This window comes from Paramisgurnus dabryanus, chromosome 4 (assembly GCF_030506205.2).
Source record: "Paramisgurnus dabryanus chromosome 4, PD_genome_1.1, whole genome shotgun sequence".
Taxonomy (NCBI): Eukaryota; Metazoa; Chordata; class Actinopteri; order Cypriniformes; family Cobitidae; genus Paramisgurnus; species Paramisgurnus dabryanus.
This window is the reverse complement of record NC_133340.1, coordinates 5,488,162-5,510,925: the sequence shown is the minus strand read 5'-3', so window position 1 is coordinate 5,510,925 and position 22,764 is coordinate 5,488,162. Positions and strand designations below refer to the sequence as shown.

The 22,764-nt window shown below is 39.3% G+C and overlaps 1 protein-coding gene across 1 annotated transcript in view; it reads right to left on the bottom strand.

Annotated features, from left to right (window-relative positions):
* ctnna2 (catenin (cadherin-associated protein), alpha 2) overlaps positions 1-22,764 on the bottom strand; it is a 565,129-nt gene that overhangs the window by 517,976 nt on the left and 24,389 nt on the right. The window contains exon 2 of the mRNA XM_065265453.2: positions 13,556-13,662. Coding sequence (XP_065121525.1) covers positions 13,556-13,657 — 102 coding nt within the window. The 5' untranslated portion in view covers positions 13,658-13,662. The remainder of the gene's footprint in view (positions 1-13,555; positions 13,663-22,764) is intronic.

The following is a 22,764-nucleotide window of genomic DNA, read 5'->3' as shown; positions in this document are numbered from 1 at the left end:
ATGCCAACAAAGCAAAGTGAGGTCTTGATGTTTCATCTGACACATGACCCACTCTCTGACCCCTTCATCTCAGCCTCTGTAATGCGGGCGTTAAATGTTAACATCCTGCATAGATTAAAGCTATCCTGTTTGGAATACGACCAAAAAAATGCTTCCATAAAGAAAGTAAAAATGTCATGAAGTCTCTGCTTTTTTCTCTCTTTAAAGAGTAACTAAACCCTAAACTAACTTTTTTAAGTTAATGATCTGTAAGAATGGGCCTTTACTGTTGATTGATTTGAGTAACTTTTTTGACATTTGGTATACAAACACATATATTAAGACAAATGTTGACCATGTGAATAAATAGATATTGAATCCAGCAAAGAAACAGTAGACCACAATTGCATTTATATTTCTTTCAGTGCATCAAGCTATTCGTTTGATCAGTTTGTGTGTGTTTCCTTGGAATCGAACCCATGACCTTTGTGCTGATAACACAAAGTTCTACCAACTGAGCTATACGAACAAATTGTTAGTTCTCAAAAAACTGTACACATGTATGCGTTTCTAGATTAGATAAGCCAGAAACAAACTTTTAACTGGATGAGTTCATTTAAATGCTATGGTATTATAGCGATAAAGATTGTTGCGCTGATGGAATCTAATCTACGACAGATTCGGTTCAGCACACCTGCACTGAATGAATTTACATTTCATCAAAGATATTCAAAAGCAGCAGAACGAAATAGATAAACATCCACCCACTGTTCCCTAGATACAGAAAATGTGCGCATACGAAAACCTTATTTGAAGAGAGAGCAATAGGAGTTTCAGGGATAGAGATCAGTGAACTCGGGGTCAACGAAATACAAACGCTCAAAACTGTATGATGCTACACAAACATACGATATCTCAGGTGTCCACTCCCCCACAGAAAGCTCAAGATGTTCCACTCTCAGCTGAAGCACTCGGCTAGACAGCAAAAATGAGCGGCGATAAGTAGGACCTGAAACAACCTTTACTGAATCACAGACGGGGACTCAAAAGCTGCTGAGATTTTGGCCAGCGCAAGAAATTTTGTCTGGAAGAAAAATGCAGACTTTCAAAGTAGATGGTGGAACAGGAATGATTTCAACCTGATTACTTTATTTAACTTTAAAGGGATAGTTCGGCCAAAAATGATATTAAACCCATGATTTACTCACCCCCAAGCTGTCTGAGTTGCATATGTCCATCGTTTTTCAGACAAACACATTTTCGGACATTTTAGAAAATGTTTTAGATCTTTCAGTTGATTAAATATAATGTTACGGGGTCCACCCATAGTCCACGACCTTCAAGTCCAAAAAAAGTGCGTCCATCCTTCACAAATTAAATCCAAACGGCTCCAGGATGATAAACAAAGGTCTTCCGAGGGTAATCCGCACGGTGTTGTTGTAGAAATATCCATATTTAAAACTTTATTAACGAAAATAAATACCTTCCGGTATCGTCGCCATCTTAGTCGCGTCAGCATTCAGGATGAGAGCTTACGCAACCTACGGAAGCTACTCTGCTGCTGCTCTGTGCCCCCGCCCTCCGAATTTGTCATACGTCACTGAGAAAAGTGCGTACACTACGCTAATACTCTCTCCTAAAAGTTTAAACAGTTTTTCTGTTTATTTCAGAACTTCCAAAAAAACATTTTAGATGCTGTGCAGTGAGTTCTGTAGGATGCTTAGTCCTATTATGCTTTTTGATGTGCATATAGGGATTGATTCGGAAAGTGTTCCCATCATGCGCATCGACTAAGATATTTATCTTTCAAAGTGCATTTTTTGAATTTATGCGCATCTTGGCATTTTCATCCTGAGTTTTTTATGCGATACTACAAATAAAAATAGTTGGATGGGAACATAGCTAATGCGTCTAAAATGAGTCTCTTGTTATCTTTAATTTGTGGAATTTTAATAGTACAAGATAAGAATTTTTTAAATGTGGGCCATAAAAACTTTAAAAAAAAATTATCCACAAAACCTGGTTTTCTTTTACTAATTGCACTTGGGGAGCTGACCAAAAATACCAAACAAATTTCAACAAAAATCTTGAATTGAGGATCCTTTGGAATGGAATCTTTTTGGAATCCATTTTAATTTCTTTCCAAATTCCACTGATACACTTAAATGTTACCTGAAATGACCTCTCTACGATAAAATAAAATGTATTTATTCATTATTCTTCCTTTGATTTTGTCCTTGGATCATTTAGATCTAACTTCAGAATAGCACCCACTTTCAAAATACGGTACAGTTTTTACCTTTGCACAGTAGTTTAGACCAAAGCCTTGGGAAACTGTTCACATGAACCTTCAAGCAAGCAAACATCAAAAGCATTTCAGGGCATGAACAAAAATACTAAGCTTACCTTATCATCTGATTCTCTGTCAAACTTTGTTGAATTGCAAGGCTTCTTTCTTTTACTTTTCTACTTTAAAACCACACAATTAAAAGACATATTGCAATGTAAAAATCCTTAAAGAAACACTAAAGTTTTCCAAAGGTCCACAAAGTGATCCACGTTGCATCTGCATATATAAGCCATTGAAGTACAAACATACAGCTCTGCATGAGGGGCAGACAGATATGTCATAATTTTTTTCATAAAAGCGATCCTTGCAGCAATTTAAATAACAAACAACTTTGCATGAACTTATTTGCTGGACGCACATTTGCTGTGTTTTAATTTAAAAGCTGGATCATATGGATGCCTGGATGCCATATGTTGTGTTGACAATACTACAGCTGTCACTTGATCGAAATGAGATGAAAATAACGGTTAATTTCTCAGTATCATATTAACTGGAGAGAGGGGTGACCACATGCCATGACGACTTAATGCCTGAATAATGAAATAATGCAGAAAATAATGAATCTGTATCTGTAATGAAGCACTTCTGGAAATCTGTCATAGAGAAATTATACAATTAAGAGACGTTCTGGATAGAACTGGGTTCCAGTTTGTATAATTGTGTACATTTCTCTTCTTCACATAGGGGCTGTTTACACTTGGTATTAAGATGTGTTTTCATCGATCGGATCACAAGTGGACAAGAGAGACACATTACGTTTACACCTGGTATTTAAATCCGTCTCTTTTGTCCACTTTCGACCCCTTCTGTCCTGAATACTGTGAGGGGGTGGTCTGTGAGACGGTGGGCAAGTCTCTATTCAAACCCGAGCGGGAGTAATTATGAGTTTATATGGACGCAAACTAATATTATGTCGGAGTCCACTGCTTGTTTAGCAATTAAACATGCTGCACAGAGTTTTGTACGTGTGTATGTAAGAGCTTTCTCTGAATTTTCAGCGCAATTGATAAAATAGGTCACGCAACTTTCACACGCTTTCAAAACGAAACTACGGAGATCAGCCACTTTAGGTTTATCAATGAAAGGCTAAAAATAGCGCTGTTCACCGTATGTTCACGCCAGAAGTAAAAAAAGACGTAAAACTTGTGTTTAATACCTCAGATTAGATAAATGGGCGGAGAGAAGGCGGTTGCGTGTGGCTGTTCGAACACATTCAACCACATATGGGTTCCGCAACTCTAAAGCGATCCGATCGAAAGTGGTTTCGACTACCTCTGAATGTGGTTGAAAGTGGTCGAAAGTGGACGAGCTCAAAACATTTTGAACATCGTTTACACCTGGCATTAACGTCGTCCACTTGTGATCCGATCGACGAAAACGCATGTTAATGCCAAGTGTAAACAGCCTCATAGACTTTTGCTTTGTTTTTTTAAGAAAATGAGTAAGTGGTGTTTTCACGTGCTAAAGCATTTACCACGTTATGAAGTTACAGCTCGCGTTTTAATAACACATACAATAGTGTTAATGTCTATGCTATATTTTATTTTATTTTATTTTATTTTATTTTATTTTATTTTATTTTATTTTATTTTATTTTATTTTATTTTATTTTATTTTATTTTATTTTATTTTATTTTATTTTATTAAAATAACATTAAAATAAAAGGTGTCATTTTTTTACTTGTTGAGCATGTTAATACACTACTGTAATAAGACTAAACTTAAAATGTCATTACATCATTCATTCACATTGAAACCGTGTCCAATGTGCAAAACATGATACAGAGCCAATCTTGTATGACAGGATTCATGTGGGCGAGTTTTACTATCCCTGCATGAGGCACAAATTCTGACAGTGTTGTCCACTGAAATGCAAATGAAATGCTTTACACAATGCCTTAATTTATGATTTAAAAATATTAAGCGGATGAGGTGGTCTACAATAGCACCAGTAGCTAGTATTAAGCAACGGGTGTAAATTGAAAATCCCCATGAGAACATAAAAGGTCATGCCTGCATGTGTAAGATATTGACAGAGTATTACAGGGGGCGTGTGCTCTTTCACAGCGGGTCTCCTCTCACGCTGGCATCGCACGGTGTTTGTATTGAAAAGAAATGCTGTTGCGTGTACAGACCGATGCAAGGCGTTTTCCACAGACATTACCAACTCCCTTAGCCATGTATTCTTCAAATGGACAAGAAAAACAGCCTCACAGCCCTCTTCATAACTGAAGCCGCTTCTCACCTCAAAAAACACATAAATGCAGTCCCATGAGGGGATTTGGGAAGATGAAAAACCTTTCTATCACCCCTTTCCCACATATGCACACATCTTCTGTGCCTGGGGATAGAGAGACTTTTAAAGAGTATTTTCTTTTGTGCAGTTATATTAAAAAACCTTGAACTGGAGGGAAAGAATGACATTGCTAACAAAACATAACTTGACGTTTCTATGTGAAATATTCTTCTCTCCAGAAGAGGGTCAGTGACCCCTGACATACTGCATGGATCTTCATTATAAAAACAAGATTATTTTTCAAAAAAAACGACTCTAACAACATACGTAAAGCAGATACCACCTACACATGCACAATTAACCAATTAAAAAACAACACTGGTGGTTTCGGTCTGGAAAAATCATCTTAAGTTTTAGCTTGTGGCAATAACATTTAATTGCCATGAAGCTATAAAGACTACTAAATACTCTCATTATTACTCTTGGAAATAAGGATTTATTATTACACTGTAATAACTGTTCTATTTTGTCAACTCATTTCAACTTACTATTATTTATCTTGACTAGAGATGAGTAACTTATAAAATATAGTTGAAATACCCAAACTTCATTTTATAAGCTTTAGCAACTCATCTATTGTCACTTTCTCACACACCTAACTATTATTTCTCTGGGCTCTTCCAAGAAAAAGCGCATCTCTATGACATCGTACATTTGAGGACCAGGTGCAAAATTCATCAAAAACTTGTCAAGGCAATGTATGCTGAGCTCAAGAACATTTTTAGAAGAGAAACACATCAGTAAGGCCATGGACACTTTGAAAAAGAGTGTTGTCATGTTAATAGTTAAGCTTTTTACAACTTGCATCACCAGACTGGCTGTTTCAAAACTGATTTCCTGAATACTGCCCTTACTTTTTACTGAACTTTTATTCGTCTTACAGAAAGCCCATGCCCATGGTCGCACTGTGGGTCTACTTTGCTATTTAACATTAAGCTGAAATAGACAACCATATCAAACCAAAGACTTATTAGATTAAAATCCTGTCTTACATGACACGTCCTCTTTAAGGATGCATTTCCAGTACCTGTCCACTTACAAACTTTATTGTATACAAAACATGATCTACCGCAGCTCAGATTTCAAAATTAATGTCTCTGCACTGACTTTTAATCAGTTTTCATCTATCTTAAAACCCTTATTGACTTTCACCTCTCTGTAGGAGAAAGGCTCATTTCACAGAATACTGTTGATGAGGAGCATCTTCAATTAAAGCAGTGTGTGTGTGTGTGTGTGTGTGTGTGTGTGTGTGTGTGTGTGTGTGTGTGTGTGTGTGTGTGTGTGTGTGTGTGTGTGTGTGTGTGTGTGTGTGTGTGTGTGTGTGTGTGTGTGTGTGTGTGTGTGTGTGTGTGTGTGTGTGTGTGTGTGTGTGTGTGTGTGTGTGTGTGTGTGTGTGTGCGGCCGGGTAATTATCACGTTGGGGGGACCAATTGTCCCCACAAAGATAGGAATGCCAGTATTTTTGTGACCTTGTGGGGACATTTTGATGTCCCCATGAGGAAACAAGCTAATAAATCAAACAGAATGATGTTTCTTGAAAATCTAAGGTATCAGACAGTTTCCTGTGATGGTTGGGGTTAGGGAATGGGGCAGGTAAGGGGAATAGAATATACAGTTTGTACAGAATAAAATGCATTACGTCTATGGAATGTCCCCAAAAAACATGTAAACCAGAACGTCCATGCGTGTGTGTGCATGAGTGTGTGTGCATGAGTGTGCATTCACTTAAAATTTCAATAGCTGCCATGTTTGTCCTTGATATGAAACAAACCAAATTGACACTCAGTTTGGCAAGCACCAAAGTTTTCATGCCTCACAAAGTTAATGTGGAGGTCTTTGAGATCTTTCAAATGAAAGAATATTCTATGTGTGCATTTTACAATAAAAGCGAGGCTTTATTTTGGTAGGGCCACACTAACAGATTTTTAAAATCTTATCAAAAATGTAAGAGATCACCAACATTACCATAAAAAATGGCCATTAAACAAATTAGTTTTGTTCCTATAGTATGTGAAATGCCACTATGTGATTATGAAGACCTTGATCAGCTTGCCCAGGTGTGTTTGATCAAGGTTGAAGCTAAACTATGCCGTGCTTCAGACCTCCAGGGTAGGATTTGGAGAAGGGGGCTATAGTGCTATAGTGTGTGGAGAGCCGCTATGTGATCATGACAGCACACCACAGATCAACAGATTCCATTCACAAATAACCCAAGTCCCAATTGTATCAATGCAAAATCTCGCGAAATATTTCATGGTGAAACATGACTTTACAGTAAACAAACATTGCGTACAACGAACATGAAGAAATGGGAGTAAGGCTATATGGACTGATTTTTATTGAACGTCTCACAGATATGTTATTAAAGGGATAGTTCGGCCAAAAATGATATTAAACCCATGATTTACTCACCCCCACCCGCCGCCATCTTAGACTCCTCTGTATTCAGGAGAGACTATTAGCGCAGTGTACGCACTTTTCTTAGTGACGTATGACAAATTTGGAGGGCGGGGGCACAGAGCAGCAGCAGAGTAGCCTCCGTAGGCTGCGTAAGCTCTCATCCTGAATATGGACGCGACTAAGATGGCGGTGCTACCGGAAGGTATTTATTTTCGTTAATAAAGTTTTAAATATGGATATTTCTACAACAACACCACACGGATTACCCTCAGAAGACCTTTGTTTATCATCCTGGAGCCGTTTGGATTTAATTTGTGAAGGATGGACGCATTTTTTTTTTTGGACTTGAAGGTCGTGGACTATGGGTGGACCCCATAACATTACATTTAATCAACTGAAAGATCTAAAACATTTTCTAAAATATCAGAAAATGTGTTTGTCTGAAAAACGATAAACATATGCATCTCGGACAGCTTGGGGATGAGCAAATCATGGGTTTAATATAATTTTTGGCCGAACTATCCCTTTAACTTGCTTTCTAGTTGGGTGTCATTTCGCTACCCAGTCTCACAGAGTTTCGTGATATAGTCACGCATTTTTTTTATTCTTTTTTCGTGATCATATAATGAATTTCTGTTTTCGTGTGATTATCATGTATTGGCTACTCAACTGCTTTTTCCTATTTTTAAACCATTGTTGCTTCGGTTTAGGGTTAGATTTGGTGCTTGCATTTGAATGTTACTTTATATATTGGTTTATACAATTTTTTCTGATTTATTTTTTTATATGTCGCCTTAGGGTTAGAGTTGGGTTTGGATAGGGATGTCATTTTATGTAAATCAAACCCTAAACCAAAGCGACAATGGTAAGAAAATATGACAAAACAGTTGAGTAACCAATACGTGATAATCACACGAAAACAGGAATTCGTTATACGATCACGAAAAAACTCGGAAATTCGAGATAATATCACGAAAAAAGAATAAAAAAAAAAATGTGACTATATAACGAAATTTCGTGAGACTGGGCTGCATTGCGTGCCACGTTTGTTCTCGGGTCCCCCCACACAACAGGATTTTCGTTCGTAGTGTTTCCAAGAAGATTCACTCGTATCACAGAATCAGATAAGATAATCGGTACAACCAACAAGACGACCGGACTGAATCTTATGCGTTATCAAAGTTTAGTGTTAAGTGAGTGTCTTGTTTGTATTTTGTGAATGTCACTGTCTCTTTTATCATAAACCGGTTTGCCGCGTGTGCAAGCAGGAACATATTTTGAATTTTGGTCCCTTGGAAGAGAAGTCACCATCCGCCACTGATCGTATTGTAAATGAATGACAATCCTTAACTTAAAGGCATGGCTGGTTCATTTCAATGGCCCTTCCTGAGATCACAAGAGAGCAAGTTATGACAGAACTAAAGTAAAATTTTTAGCTGAGCCACTTTTTGCGCTGGTTCCAAATGAAACATCAATGCCATGTTAAAAATCCATTAGGATTCCCATGATTCCTTGCATGGTACGTGACAAAAAATGGAGAAGCTGTAGCGAACAACTTCACGGACGGTTCACAATGTTATTCGGAGCATGCAAGAGTGACAGAAAGGGAGAAAGAGAAAACAACGAGGGATGGGGGATGAAAGTTGAGTCCTAAACTCCACAAAAGCTGTAAATTGGCCATATCAATCAGTCTCTCGCCCGGAGAGCAAATGTTTTTCTCTGCTTGTTTATCTGGAATCAAATTCTCTCTCTTCCACAATCTGCACCTCCAGTTTTGAGCTATTACACGCTTCCTGTACGACACACTGCAATAAGAATGACTATAACAACATTTTCATTTGTCATCATCATAGCGAGTGGAGTGATATCCAATTACAGCAGCGTTTCTCGCCCATTAACACTCATGCAACTTTTGCGTGCAGCCTTTTAGCACAAAACCACCTCCGGTTTAACTAATTCCTAATTGTATTGAAATAGCACTGGGTTGTATTTGAATGCACACCTTGCCATTTTACTAGCGCAAACACGTCTTATTTCTATGTAAATTAGCATCATTATACAGCAGACGATAGATTGAAATAGGATTCCAGATTGTGCCTTATTCACAAAACTCACACGTTAACTTTTGCTTATACCAGAAATATAACTCATGATATCAATCTATCATGATAGCAGGTATTCATAAAATGATGGATGTGTAAAAAGGCGTATTTCGACTGGTAGAGCATTGCATTAGCATTGCAAAGGTGAAGAAAAACTATTTGCTTTGAATATTGTAAGTCACTTCAGATAAAAGCATCAGCTAAATGCATAAATGTAAATGGAGATAAGCAGAGTCGATTATAGTGCCTGGATTGCAGTGGTGGAGCAATACTGTCCCATTAAAGTAAGACAGCAGTCTGCCGCATCCTCCTCAATCTAGCACTCAAAACTGACCTGTAAGATCAGGAACCCCGCTGTGCAGATTGCATTCAGCACTAATTCTGAAAGCACGTTTCGGTCATTAAGTTTGCATAATTACTTTAGTGAATCAGGCCCTACAACAACAACAACAGTGCATGCATAAAGGATATCAGCGGGCACAATTCATTTAGTGAATTCCCTCTGCTGACTGTGAATTAGCTTCCAACCTGCTGAAACCCTCAGGTCAACACCCATTGAAGGACGGACTGCTTTGAGATCAAAGAGACCGGTTAAAAAATGATGAAACAGATAGTTGGCCATGTACGTTTAATTTATCTTCGCAATCCGGCTATAAAAATTCCACTTTAGAGCATTTTGATCACAACAGCTGGCATCAGAACTGTGCATAATAATGGCACCTTTACTAGAGGTAAAGTCTTCATCAGATCAAAGCATGTGTGTGCATGCCCAAGAGTAAAAGAAAATGTATTGTTAAACTGCTAGTTCACTCAAAAGTGACAATTCTGTCATCGTTTATTAACCGTCATGTCCTTCCAAACCTGTACGATTTTGGAACAACATGAGTATGAGAAGGTAATGACAATTTTTATTTTTATTAAGCCAAATTGCATGCAAAAAGCACTATATAAGATATAACTATAACTACACTCACCTAAAGGATTATTAGGAACACCTGTTCAATTTCTCATTAATGCAATGGTTTAATGGTGTGGGGGATCTTTTCTTGGCACACTTTAGGCCCCTTAGTGCCTTAGGGCATCATTTAAATGCCACAGCCTACCTGAGCATTGTTTCTGACTATGTCCATCCCTTTATGACCACCATGTACCCATCCTCTGATGGCTACTTCCAGCAGGATAATGCACCATGTCACAAAGCTCGAATCATTTCAAATTGGTTTCTTGAACATAACAATGAGTTCACTGTACTAAAATGGCCCACACAGTCCCCAGATCTCAACCCAATAGAGCATCTTTGGGATGTGGTGGAACGGGAGCTTCATGCCCTGGATGTGCATCCCACCAATCTCCTATGCTATACTTTCAATATGGAGCAACATTTCTAAAGAATGCTTTCAGCACCTTGTTGAATAAATGCAACGTAGAATTAAGACAGTTTTGAAGGCGAAAGGGGGTCAAAGACAGTATTAGTATGGTGTTCCTAATAATCCTTTAGGTGAGTGTACTGTATAACTAAGCTCTTAACACATTCCACTAACACTGAGATCTGAATTAGTGGATGGCAGCTGGCTTTTGCAATTAACAGTACATCTTAATGTGCCTACACGTTTTGAGATGACAAAAAAGATGAATGCATAACATTTTTGTGACTGAGTTCACCGGTGTTTCCATAAATCAAGAAACATTTTCACACAGATATGCTTGTTCTACACAATTTCAAAGGTGCTGCCGGTCACTGATTGAAAGCCTGTCGCTGCCAGCACTCGGGTGAAAGCTGTTCAACATCGCACTTGTGAACTGCACACTACGTTTCTGCCTCAACTCACTGTTTGAAGTGGCTGTCATGGGCATAAAGAGCATGGGATGACACATCACCTTCATTTAGGACAATGGCATTGAGGTCTAAGTGTAACAGAAGCCAGCTAGTGAGTGAGAGCTGCAGTAAGTACAGTAAACCTCAATCTCAGATACCAGATAGATGCTAGAGCTCAAGGCCTTTTGCCTCCTTGTTAGAGCGCCCTCCTCCAATGCCGTGCCAATTGCCAGTTTGAGTCATAAAGAATCATTTGGAGTCAGTGCTTTCATGCACTTTTATATCCTATGATAATGATTTTTAGTCTACAACATGAAAAATCCTAAAAAAAAGTTACTTTCATGTGCAGTAAATTTTAACATCTTATGTTATAGGGCCAGATTTACTAAACAAGGCAAATTAGCGGGAGAGCCCAATTCCAAAAAAGCTCTTGCGTTGTTTACTAAAAAGGGTCAAATTAAATAACACAGGCGCAACAGCTGATTTCCACAATAACCAACTACTAAGATTAGTGCAAATTAGTTTAGGGTAGCAAATAAGCAGAGCTGATGAGTTAATGCATGATTAGGGATGGGCGATATGACCAAAATCTTCTATCACAATATGATTTATTTTATATCATGATAACAATATGTATCACGGTAAAGTTTTTTTTTTTTTTTATAAGGTTTTTATGTTATTCAAATATTTAATGCCATAAAATGTTCATAATTCTCACAAAAAAACGTATACAAAAATAAAAATAAAAGATAAAAGCAAACAAACCTCAAGCTCACTAAAGATAAACACATATACAGTATATATATGATATATATATATCCCTGTGTAAAACTAAAAAAGTCCAACCAAACGGTAAGTTGCATTTGAATGCAGTTCTCAATGATAAAACTCGGCTGGGTGAATATGGCCTTCAAGTCATTTTTTCTCATGTTTATCTCACAATAAAGCTGCAGGGAGCTGTCCATGGTAGAGATTAACCAACCGTAGAGAGAGGTCAGGCACGCAACCATCAAATAACATCCCTGGAAAAGACTTGATGACTGAATTTTATTATTGTGTTATAAAACATGACGCGAAAGACGCTTCAGGTCTTATTTTAATAGTAACCATGTTTTGTTTCAGAGGATCTCCATTAACATTTCATTCCTTGTGAAAGCCATGAAGACAGTTTTATGAACCGTGCCTTAAGAAGACACAATTACTCAGTGACATTAAACATGAAATACTGCATAATGGGAAATGCAGTTGCCCTTCAGTCAATAACTATGCAGTATGCTGTTTACAGTACATACTACACATAAGTCAAAAGTTTAGACAAATTGAATGACTTTTACTTCCTCATGACCTTAAAACTAATTACAATGTGTGGACAAACACATTGTGTATATTTATTTACAAAACTAAACAGTTAAGCTAGCAGAGGGTGGCGGGAAAGCACCCGACAAACGCACAAATGTTAATTTCTTTTTAGAACTGTTAAAAACGCATCCGAAGATGAACCTCATGAAGTTGTTCGACAAATAGCCAAAATAGGAAGAGCTGTAATTCTGACCCTAAAACAGGTTACAATTATTTTATGTTTTTTTCTTTTGCCACTACATAGTTTCCATCCAAATCTGTTTGTTTTTTTTATAAAATTAATGACTTAAATGTTTCGAATATAATATTATTAAAAAAATAATAATAAAATATGAGTAGGAGTGTTGAAAATGTTTAGCCTTTAGCTGCAAGTCCAAGTGGCTCCTTTGCACAACATAACAAAGTTATGAAATGTTTTTCAGCTTTTTTAGATATTAAAATTGCTTTCAGCTTTAAAAATAATACACATATTCCCAAGACAAAAGCGAACGAGGAAAACCAAGATCGTACTGAGTGTAAGAGATGTGAGCCTTGAAGAGTTAAATAATGTAACGATCAGCAGATTCTTCTTGTTCTCCCCGGACAAGGTCTTGGATCAGTTTCCCACATCTCTGTCCAGCATTCAGCCAATATAAAACAACTTGATTTCATCAATCGTAATTTTTTTTCCTGATGGAAAACTGGCACTTGTTGGGTGGCAAACATTGCCAAGTTTGCAAAGGTCTTTGTGACATCAATGACATTTAGATTATGAATGGTCGATATGCAATTATTCATCGAGAGATTGAGATACAAATATTGAGTTTATTAGTGATAGACCAATAAATAGGCCAGACTTATTATTAATAAATATTTTAAGATTATTTGCAAAAAAAATAAAATGTGTCCAATAGACGATTAAAAAACAGTTCCTTACACTGGTTTCAAATCTATACCAAATAATAATAATAATACATATTCATTTATGTGAATTTTGAGCAAATACTATCTAAAATAAGTACTCAACCTTGCATTTGCAATCATCAAAATGCATCATGTACAAACCTCTAACCTGTTCTCTAGAAATAAGATTTTATACCGACCACTCGAGTTAACACAAACCAGCAATACATAATTCACCGAAGGCGAAAAAAAGAAAAAAATTGACAGCATCTAAAGAACACGATTTCATCACAGTGCTCACAATACAAGCGTCTTAATAAAAGTCTTATTGCTTTCTATTCAACAGCGGAGTAATATTTCCAAGATATTACCTGTGTGACCAAGGGCTCCAGCAGCCTCTCCACAGTCAGTGTGCGAATCTCAAGGCTCTTGGGGTCCCATTTCAGCAAGATTGGGGACGTAGCGCTAGTCATGTTTGCTGTGAAAAGAAAGGAGGAATAACAAGGGTTAAACATTTCGAAGAATAAAACAGTCATTACGAAACAGAGAGTGACAGTTCAAATAAATGACAAAAGAAAAAGGTAAACACCTTGCAGAATCAAAGTTTAATGGCCTTAACCTTTTTAACAAAATCGGGCTGGCAGGCCCATTTATTATTAAAAGCAGGAAAGATTTTCTATTTTGAAAGTCTCTGAATGTTGCACATGAACCATGTTAAAATGTTTAAATTGAGACTATAAAATATTGAGATGAGTATATGAGGCATGCTTTGCATTAAAGGCTTATGACTTCAAAATGAGTTTTGATGTGGGATTCATACAGGGGTCTAAGTCATTGTTGCTGCAAGTAAGAATTTATTATCTCACAATACAAAGAAATTCATCACCAACAAGCTCATACTGTAATATAATAAAAAAACAACAGTAAATCTTAAAGGGGTCCTACACTGTAAAAAGTGAAAGCTGCTCTACTAAAAAAACTACTTTAATTGGTAACACCAAAAAAATTACATTTAATAAACTTGAAAAATGTAAAAAAAAAATAATAACTTCAGTTGGTAACTCCTAAAATATTTCAACTATGCTGGGAAAAGACTAATTGTGATTAATCTCATACAAAATAAAAGTGATTTTTTTTGCATAATATATGAGTGTGCGTTGTGTGTAATTATTATGTGTATATAATACACATACATTCATGTATGTATTTAAGAAACATTTACATGTGTATATATTTATTTATATTTTTATATATTCTATATTATATGTTAACTATGAAAATGGATTTATAAATAAAAATGTTCTGAAATGTATGTATGTATGTGTGTGTGTTTAAATATACATAATAATAACACACAGCACAGACACGTCGTATATTAGGCAAAGATGCACTTTTATTTTGAATGCGAATAATCACGATTAATCTTTTCCCAGCACTAATTTAAACATTTTGATCTAACTTTACTCTATAAATACAGACAAATAAAAAATTTTACTTAAAAAGTGAACAAATTTAAGTTGGAAAAAAGTTCAAATTTTAAGTGTTGATTCTTAAAGGCAGGGTGCATGATCTCTGAAAGCCAATGTTGACATTTGAAATCACCTAAACAAACACACCCCTACCAGTGATGCGCGGGGCAATGTATTAACAACCTGCACCCGACCGATGTTTTCAACTAACCCGCCCGCAACTCGGACCGCAAAAAAAATTAAAAATAAATATTGTACCTGTCACGACTCGGGTAGGAGAGACAGGACGCAAACGCAAGGTTCCAAATAAATAACATTTAATAATAAAAACACGAGGGCTGACAAGGTGAATACAGAAACTCAGGAACATGAAAACAGGAAACAGACAGGGTATCGAAGACAATGATCCAGCAGTGAGCAAACAGAAGACAGAGGTATATATACACACAGACTAAATGACAAACAGGTGTGATGAGGCAGGTAATTAATCAATGAATGTCCAGGTGATAACAATCGGAACAGAGACAAGACATGACACGGATTAACCGTGACATTACCCTCCCCTCTACGAGTGGCTACCAGACACTCACATAAAACACAACAAAAACAAAGTCTGGTAGCGAGAGTCCAAGGGAGGGGTGGAGGGCTTGGGGACCCTGGCGAAGCCGGCAGCCGCCGGGATGAGACCAACAGGACGGTTGGCCGGACTGCGCCAGGAGAACCGGAGCGATCGCTCCGAGAACCGAGGCAGACGAATTACCCCCCTCCTGGGAATCGTCGACGATCAGATGCCCCCGGAAATCATCTCCCATCGCCTCGCGGAAATGGAGACCCTCGGTAGCCACCCCGGGGAAATGATCGGGCGTGGTCCGTTCCGGATCCCCCTGCGAGCAGGATGGTGGTCCTCCGAGGGACCGTCGACGACGACTCAACCGTTGGGGGACCGCCTGGGCCGATCCTCCTCCCGCAGGCCCGCAGGAGCGAGCGATCGCTCACGGTGGTCCCCAAGAGACATCGGGGCTGATGGGGAATGAACCCCGATGTCACTACTCCCCCTCGACGAAACTCCTGGGGGAGCCGCCCTCCGTGAACCTGCTGCGTCCAGTTTGGCTGGATCATTCTGTCACGACTCGGGTAGGAGAGACAGGACGCAAACGCAAGGTTCCAAATAAATAACATTTAATAATAAAAACACGAGGGCTGACAAGGTGAATACAGAAACTCAGGAACATGAAAACAGGAAACAGACAGGGTATCGAAGACAATGATCCAGCAGTGAGCAAACAGAAGACAGAGGTATATATACACACAGACTAAATGACAAACAGGTGTGATGAGGCAGGTAATTAATCAATGAATGTCCAGGTGATAACAATCGGAACAGAGACAAGACATGACACGGATTAACCGTGACATTACCCTCCCCTCTACGAGTGGCTACCAGACACTCACATAAAACACAACAAAAACAAAGTCTGGTAGCGAGAGTCCAAGGGAGGGGTGGAGGGCTTGGGGACCCTGGCGAAGCCGGCAGCCGCCGGGATGAGACCAACAGGACGGTTGGCCGGACTGCGCCAGGAGAACCGGAGCGATCGCTCCGAGAACCGAGGCAGACGAATTACCCCCCTCCTGGGAATCGTCGACGATCAGATGCCCCCGGAAATCATCTCCCATCGCCTCGCGGAAATGGAGACCCTCGGTAGCCACCCCGGGGAAATGATCGGGCGTGGTCCGTTCCGGATCCCCCTGCGAGCAGGATGGTGGTCCTCCGAGGGACCGTCGACGACGACTCAACCGTTGGGGGACCGCCTGGGCCGATCCTCCTCCCGCAGGCCCGCAGGAGCGAGCGATCGCTCACGGTGGTCCCCAAGAGACATCGGGGCTGATGGGGAATGAACCCCGATGTCACTACTCCCCCTCGACGAAACTCCTGGGGGAGCCGCCCTCCGTGAACCTGCTGCGTCCAGTTTGGCTGGATCATTCTGTCACGACTCGGGTAGGAGAGACAGGACGCAAACGCAAGGTTCCAAATAAATAACATTTAATAATAAAAACACGAGGGCTGACAAGGTGAATACAGAAACTCAGGAACATGAAAACAGGAAACAGACAGGGTATCGAAGACAATGATCCAGCAGTGAGCAAACAGAAGACAGAGGTATATATACACACAGACTAAATGACAAACAGGTGTGATGAGGCAGGTAATTAATCAATGAATGTCCAGGTGATAACAATCGGAACAGAGACAAGACATGACACGGATTAACCGTGACATTACCCTCCCCTCTACGAGTGGCTACCAGACACTCACATAAAACACAACAAAAACAAAGTCTGGTAGCGAGAGTCCAAGGGAGGGGTGGAGGGCTTGGGGACCCTGGCGAAGCCGGCAGCCGCCGGGATGAGACCAACAGGACGGTTGGCCGGACTGCGCCAGGAGAACCGGAGCGATCGCTCCGAGAACCGAGGCAGACGAATTACCCCCCTCCTGGGAATCGTCGACGATCAGATGCCCCCGGAAATCATCTCCCATCGCCTCGCGGAAATGGAGACCCTCGGTAGCCACCCCGGGGAAATGATCGGGCGTGGTCCGTTCCGGATCCCCCTGCGAGCAGGATGGTGGTCCTCCGAGGGACCGTCGACGACGACTCAACCGTTGGGGGACCGCCTGGGCCGATCCTCCTCCCGCAGGCCCGCAGGAGCGAGCGATCGCTCACGGTGGTCCCCAAGAGACATCGGGGCTGATGGGGAATGAACCCCGATGTCACTACTCCCCCTCGACGAAACTCCTGGGGGAGCCGCCCTCCGTGAACCTGCTGCGTCCAGTTTGGCTGGATCATTCTGTCACGACTCGGGTAGGAGAGACAGGACGCAAACGCAAGGTTCCAAATAAATAACATTTAATAATAAAAACACGAGGGCTGACAAGGTGAATACAGAAACTCAGGAACATGAAAACAGGAAACAGACAGGGTATCGAAGACAATGATCCAGCAGTGAGCAAACAGAAGACAGAGGTATATATACACACAGACTAAATGACAAACAGGTGTGATGAGGCAGGTAATTAATCAATGAATGTCCAGGTGATAACAATCGGAACAGAGACAAGACATGACACGGATTAACCGTGACAGTACCCGACTCACTCCATGGCCCACATTTTTAAAAGTAGTAATTGTTTAAAATAGTTAATTGGCATCTTTATTTCAAATGACCCGACCGACCGCGACCCGAATATCATTAAAAAATTTTTGCATGACTCGTAACCGCGGGTAACCACGGGTGACCGCGGGTAACCACGGGTGACCGCAGGCACCCGCTCATTTTGGATCAACCCGCGCATTACTGGCCCCTACCCCAATAGAATCTGGACCTTCTTTTGATAGACAAATCAAATACGCAACCCAGGCAACGATGTCTCGTTTAGTAGACACGCACCTTACTGCTGATTGGCTACAAGTGTGTTTTGGTAATCGTCCCAACTCCCTTTTCCGAAATGTTTTTCAGAAATCGTGCACTCCGCCTTTAAAGTAATTTATTAAGTTGATCCAACTTTTACTTTTTCAGTATATTGTGCCTTTTTACAAAGTCTAGATTTTGTTTATTTTGATTTTAAGTTTCCAATGTTGTCTTACACGTAAGTGTGATTATTAAAAATGTAAATATTTAAAGTTGATTCCGCTTTGATGAGAAATAAATCCGTCAAACTGTGCCCCCACATTTTTCGACCCCAGAGGGTTAGGGGTACTAAAACGTGTTAATGCTTGACAAAAACTAGATCAACATTCATCTGTTTAAATAAGGTTGAACAAAGTGGGTGGAACATTTGGGTGGAAAAAATCTGTATCTTTTCAGCATAGCAACAGTGCAGTACTAAAGCAGACCAACCAAGCCTATCTACTATTTAAAAATATATATTATTTTAGTAAGTCACTCTCCACCAACTCAACTCATATAATCCTGCCATGACATCATCCTGTATAAGAGCAACCATTAGCACTCATTTGGTGGTAGAAAACATGGTAATGTACTTGTTTCATCACACTGTCATTCACAGGAGCACTGGCCTAGATTCCCTGCATCTTTCGATCCTGCATCCATACTGATTACTAAAGCCAAATGCACATACACAGCCCAGCTCTCAGTCCTTTGAACACAGGTAATGTAAGCAGGTGGCTCCTGATTAAGGTCGACATCTAAGGTACGGCATCAGGTCTGCACAGCAGCATGGGGAAAAGTTTATGTGACTGACGGAAAATAGGAAACACCTTCAAGCTGCGAGAAAATGCAGGGGAAAAAGTCTGAGACCGGTCAGAAACAAGATAAGAACCTTTCAAACTGTCCCTGTTCTATAACTTTCATCTCTTCTTTTACATTCAGAGATAGGAGTATGCAAAAAGTATCTTTTTCCTTTAAGTTGAATTTAAAGCCTTTCTCCCACATCACTGTGATTGATAATGTGCTGTAACACAAACTTGAACAGATTTATATTTTTTTCAATATTGCCAATAAGAAAATAAAATAGAAAATAAATGCATATATGTGTTCTTCCTCGATGCACACAGACACAATCTGTCATGAAAAGAATCAACCTGAGATCAAACCGCCAGCCTCTGTTTGCTCCAGTCACGGTTGCTCACTTGTCAAGAAGCTACACACACAAAAAATAAATGCAACTTTTGTGCATCTCCACTCCTTTGTGCTCAAGCTGTGTCTTGTGTTTCCTCTTTTCTGATGCAGCTGTCAGTGAAACCTCAGGAGAAATGCCTGACAGTCTCAGGCACTGTGTCAAATATTCCCTATAGCACTACAACTCAAACACAAACAACATCGCCAAATAGACTTAACAGCTATAAATCACCTTTTCTGTTCAATATAACACCAATTTTTACAGTATCACTTTAAAAAATAAGTTCCTCAATGGTTCTTAGCAATACATCAGAGGTGGAAAGTAACAAATTGCATTTACTCGTGTAACTGTAATGGAGTCATTTTTTGTGTACTTCTACTTTTCAAGTAGTTTTTAAAATCTGTCATTTTACTTTTACTTAAGTATGTTTTTTTTTTTAAGTATTGTACTTCGTTTCAACTGAAATCATATCCGTTACGGATAAAAAAAAAAAAAAAAAAATCATGCAAGGTAATAAAGGCATACCACAGATACCCATTAATTGATGGGCAAGGGGAACGCACCAAACTCACAAAAAGTACCATGGAAACGGACAAGACAGGCGCCAGCTGATGCAGACCCTCAATGCAATTCTTATGAAAGAAACCCTGGCCATATTTAAGCGACCACTTTCCACAGACGCAAAGCAAGTGTTTCATATATATATAAATAGTTAATGTTTAATTAATAAATAAAATAATGTATGTGCATATCTCACCTGTAAAAATCATTACCCTTCTGTAAAAAAGTTACTTTTACTCCGAGTAAAGGTACAAAAGTTGTCACTGTGGTGATACCTTTTAAAATGGTCATAATATGTACCATTTTGTTACAGATTTGTACCTTTGAGGTACCAATGTGCACCTGCGAGGTACCAATATGCATGTTATGCGTACAAAAGTATACTTTTTGAACAGGTACAGCCCCAGGGACAATTTTTGTACCTTCTTGAACTTTTATTTGGAGATTGTAGTTAGGGCTGGATCAGAATATTCGTTCCGTGGGTTGACATTCGATTTTAAGTTTTGAGATTCGAATATATATATAAATATTTTACAGCGTTAATGCAAAGCTTTTGCCATGCAGGAAGTGCGCTTCACGCTCCCACTCTATAGGTGGTGCAGAGAGACCAACATCAAACGCCACCAAACGCCACCAGTAGAAGATCGCCTCGAACGTAAAGCGTGCTTCCTTCTTTGGCATTCACGCTAATAGTGTTGTAAATAACGTTCAGTTTCTTGCAAAAACTGATTGATTTGCTTCACAAGACGTCAACATGTCACACGGAGTTATGGGAGATTACTGTTGTATTGGATATATATGCTTTAGCTCTTAAAGTGTGCGGATCGGTTGACTTGCATGACGGAGCACTGGGGTTTCGGCAAAATATCTTCTTTATTGTTCTACTGATGAAAAAACATATTGGATGGTGTAAATTTTATAAATAAACTTGATTTTGAAAGTATGCTACCATTTTATTACAGTTTGTTGAACTTCGTTCATTTATTTTCGTTGTTTTATTTAAATAGCCTACCCTTGACGTAGTCAGTAATTACTGTGCTGCTAATTTCTGATACGGGAATGTTTGTTTGTTAGAAAAATGTTAGGCTACCTTATTAAAAGTATTGCTCTTGTGTTTTGTTTCACTAATGCTGTTCTCGCCGCTTCCGGCTTGTGCTGTTCTGTAGTATTTTTAAAGTTTATTAATTCTAAACGTGCCACATGTCCATATTGCACAAAAAAAAGGCACTACACTCCCTTGGGTCCGCAGCAACACATCCGTCACATAATAAATCTGTAGACAGACACACACACACACACACACAGAGATTCCTGCCTTTATCAAAGAGAAAAATATGTTCAGCCCCTCCTTCCGAAGCTTCGAATATTCGATTTGATTTCTACTAGAGCTTCGAAGCTCAAAAAATGGTATTCGGAACAGCCCTAATTGTAGTACGCAACCAAAGCTCAAAAACTCTTTCCCGCCAGCGTTTAAAAAACAGTTGCCAGGCAGCGCCAGCATTTTTATGATTTTCACAAAAGTTTAAAGCCTTCCAGAAAATATTCTTCTTTTAATATATAAACAAACCAATAGATCATCAAAACATACACAGAGTTTAGTTACATGGAGGGGATACTTCCAGGTTTTATAAGTTAGGTAAGAGTGCCACCTGGTGGATAATAGCAGAAATACGGCTTTCTGGAAAAACTCGTCATTGGCGGAGCAAGACTTAAGTTAATATTCCTAGCTTTCTGCAAAATCTAAAATACGTTGCTCCAGGTACATATCACTGAATCTTTCAATGCAATGTCCAGTAGAGACAATTTTTCTCCGATATTTAAGTTACAAAGCAGACACACAGAAATTACAACTTTGTAGTTTTGTGCCGCTTTGTACTTCTTTATAGGCATATGCATGCAAACTTGCGGCGTGCGCAAGTGGCTTACGCTGCCCTTAGGGTTTAATTTTAATAAGACACAGATGACTGAAATATACAGATGTATTTTGATCATTCATTACTGTCCCATTTGTAAGTCGCCATGCTTCCTGTAAACAACAAGTTCTTGACATACCTCGGGCGAATATGATCAATCCTGACAGTAACCACATTAGATGTGCATCCGCAACACAAGCATGAAATGAAGAAAATACTCAAGTAATATTTAGTATTGTCTGCTTTGTAACCCAGAATGAAGCAGCATCAAAACTGAGAAAAAACAAGCGCCTCCAAAGCCTTTTGTGGACGCTCCAACCGAAAGATGCAGTGATATGTACCAGTTTATGCCACATATTTCAGCATATGCAAAAATCTAGGCGGAAGTATACTATTCTAATAAGTCTGTGTAGAGTAGATAACTACAAAATATAAAGTTTTTGCTGACAAATAACAAGTTTCTCCTGTGACAAAAGATTAAAAGTCACTCCATCCAAACACTATCAATGGTTTCACACACAAGCACACAGTAAAGACCGAAATACACTTTAAGGTTATTTGTAAGAAAAAGTGTATTTTTGGCCCATACACCAGCACCTCAATGAATTGAGCCATGCAGAAGGAAGCGATGCAGGATCTATTTCATTCCCTTATCGCCCAATAATGCTTCAATTATCCTGTGGAAATGAGAAGAGGAATAATTACGCTATTCGTGCCTAGCTGTCAGGATGATAATAATACCAGTCATAATGAGGAGCTCTGCTTCTCCTTTACACCTGCATTCAACTGGCTTCAGTCAGCACGGTCTGCCAGTGAACAACATGGCTGTGGGACCAAAAGCAAAACTATAATGGAAATTGATGCTGCAGCAGGAAACACTGCATGAACACGGGAAACGTCTAACCTGCTAAAGTGACATTATCGCGTTCGGGTGACATTTTTTAATAGTGGGTGGCAGGTGGAGGGTGATAAGCCAGAATATTCTGTCAGGTTTTGACAGA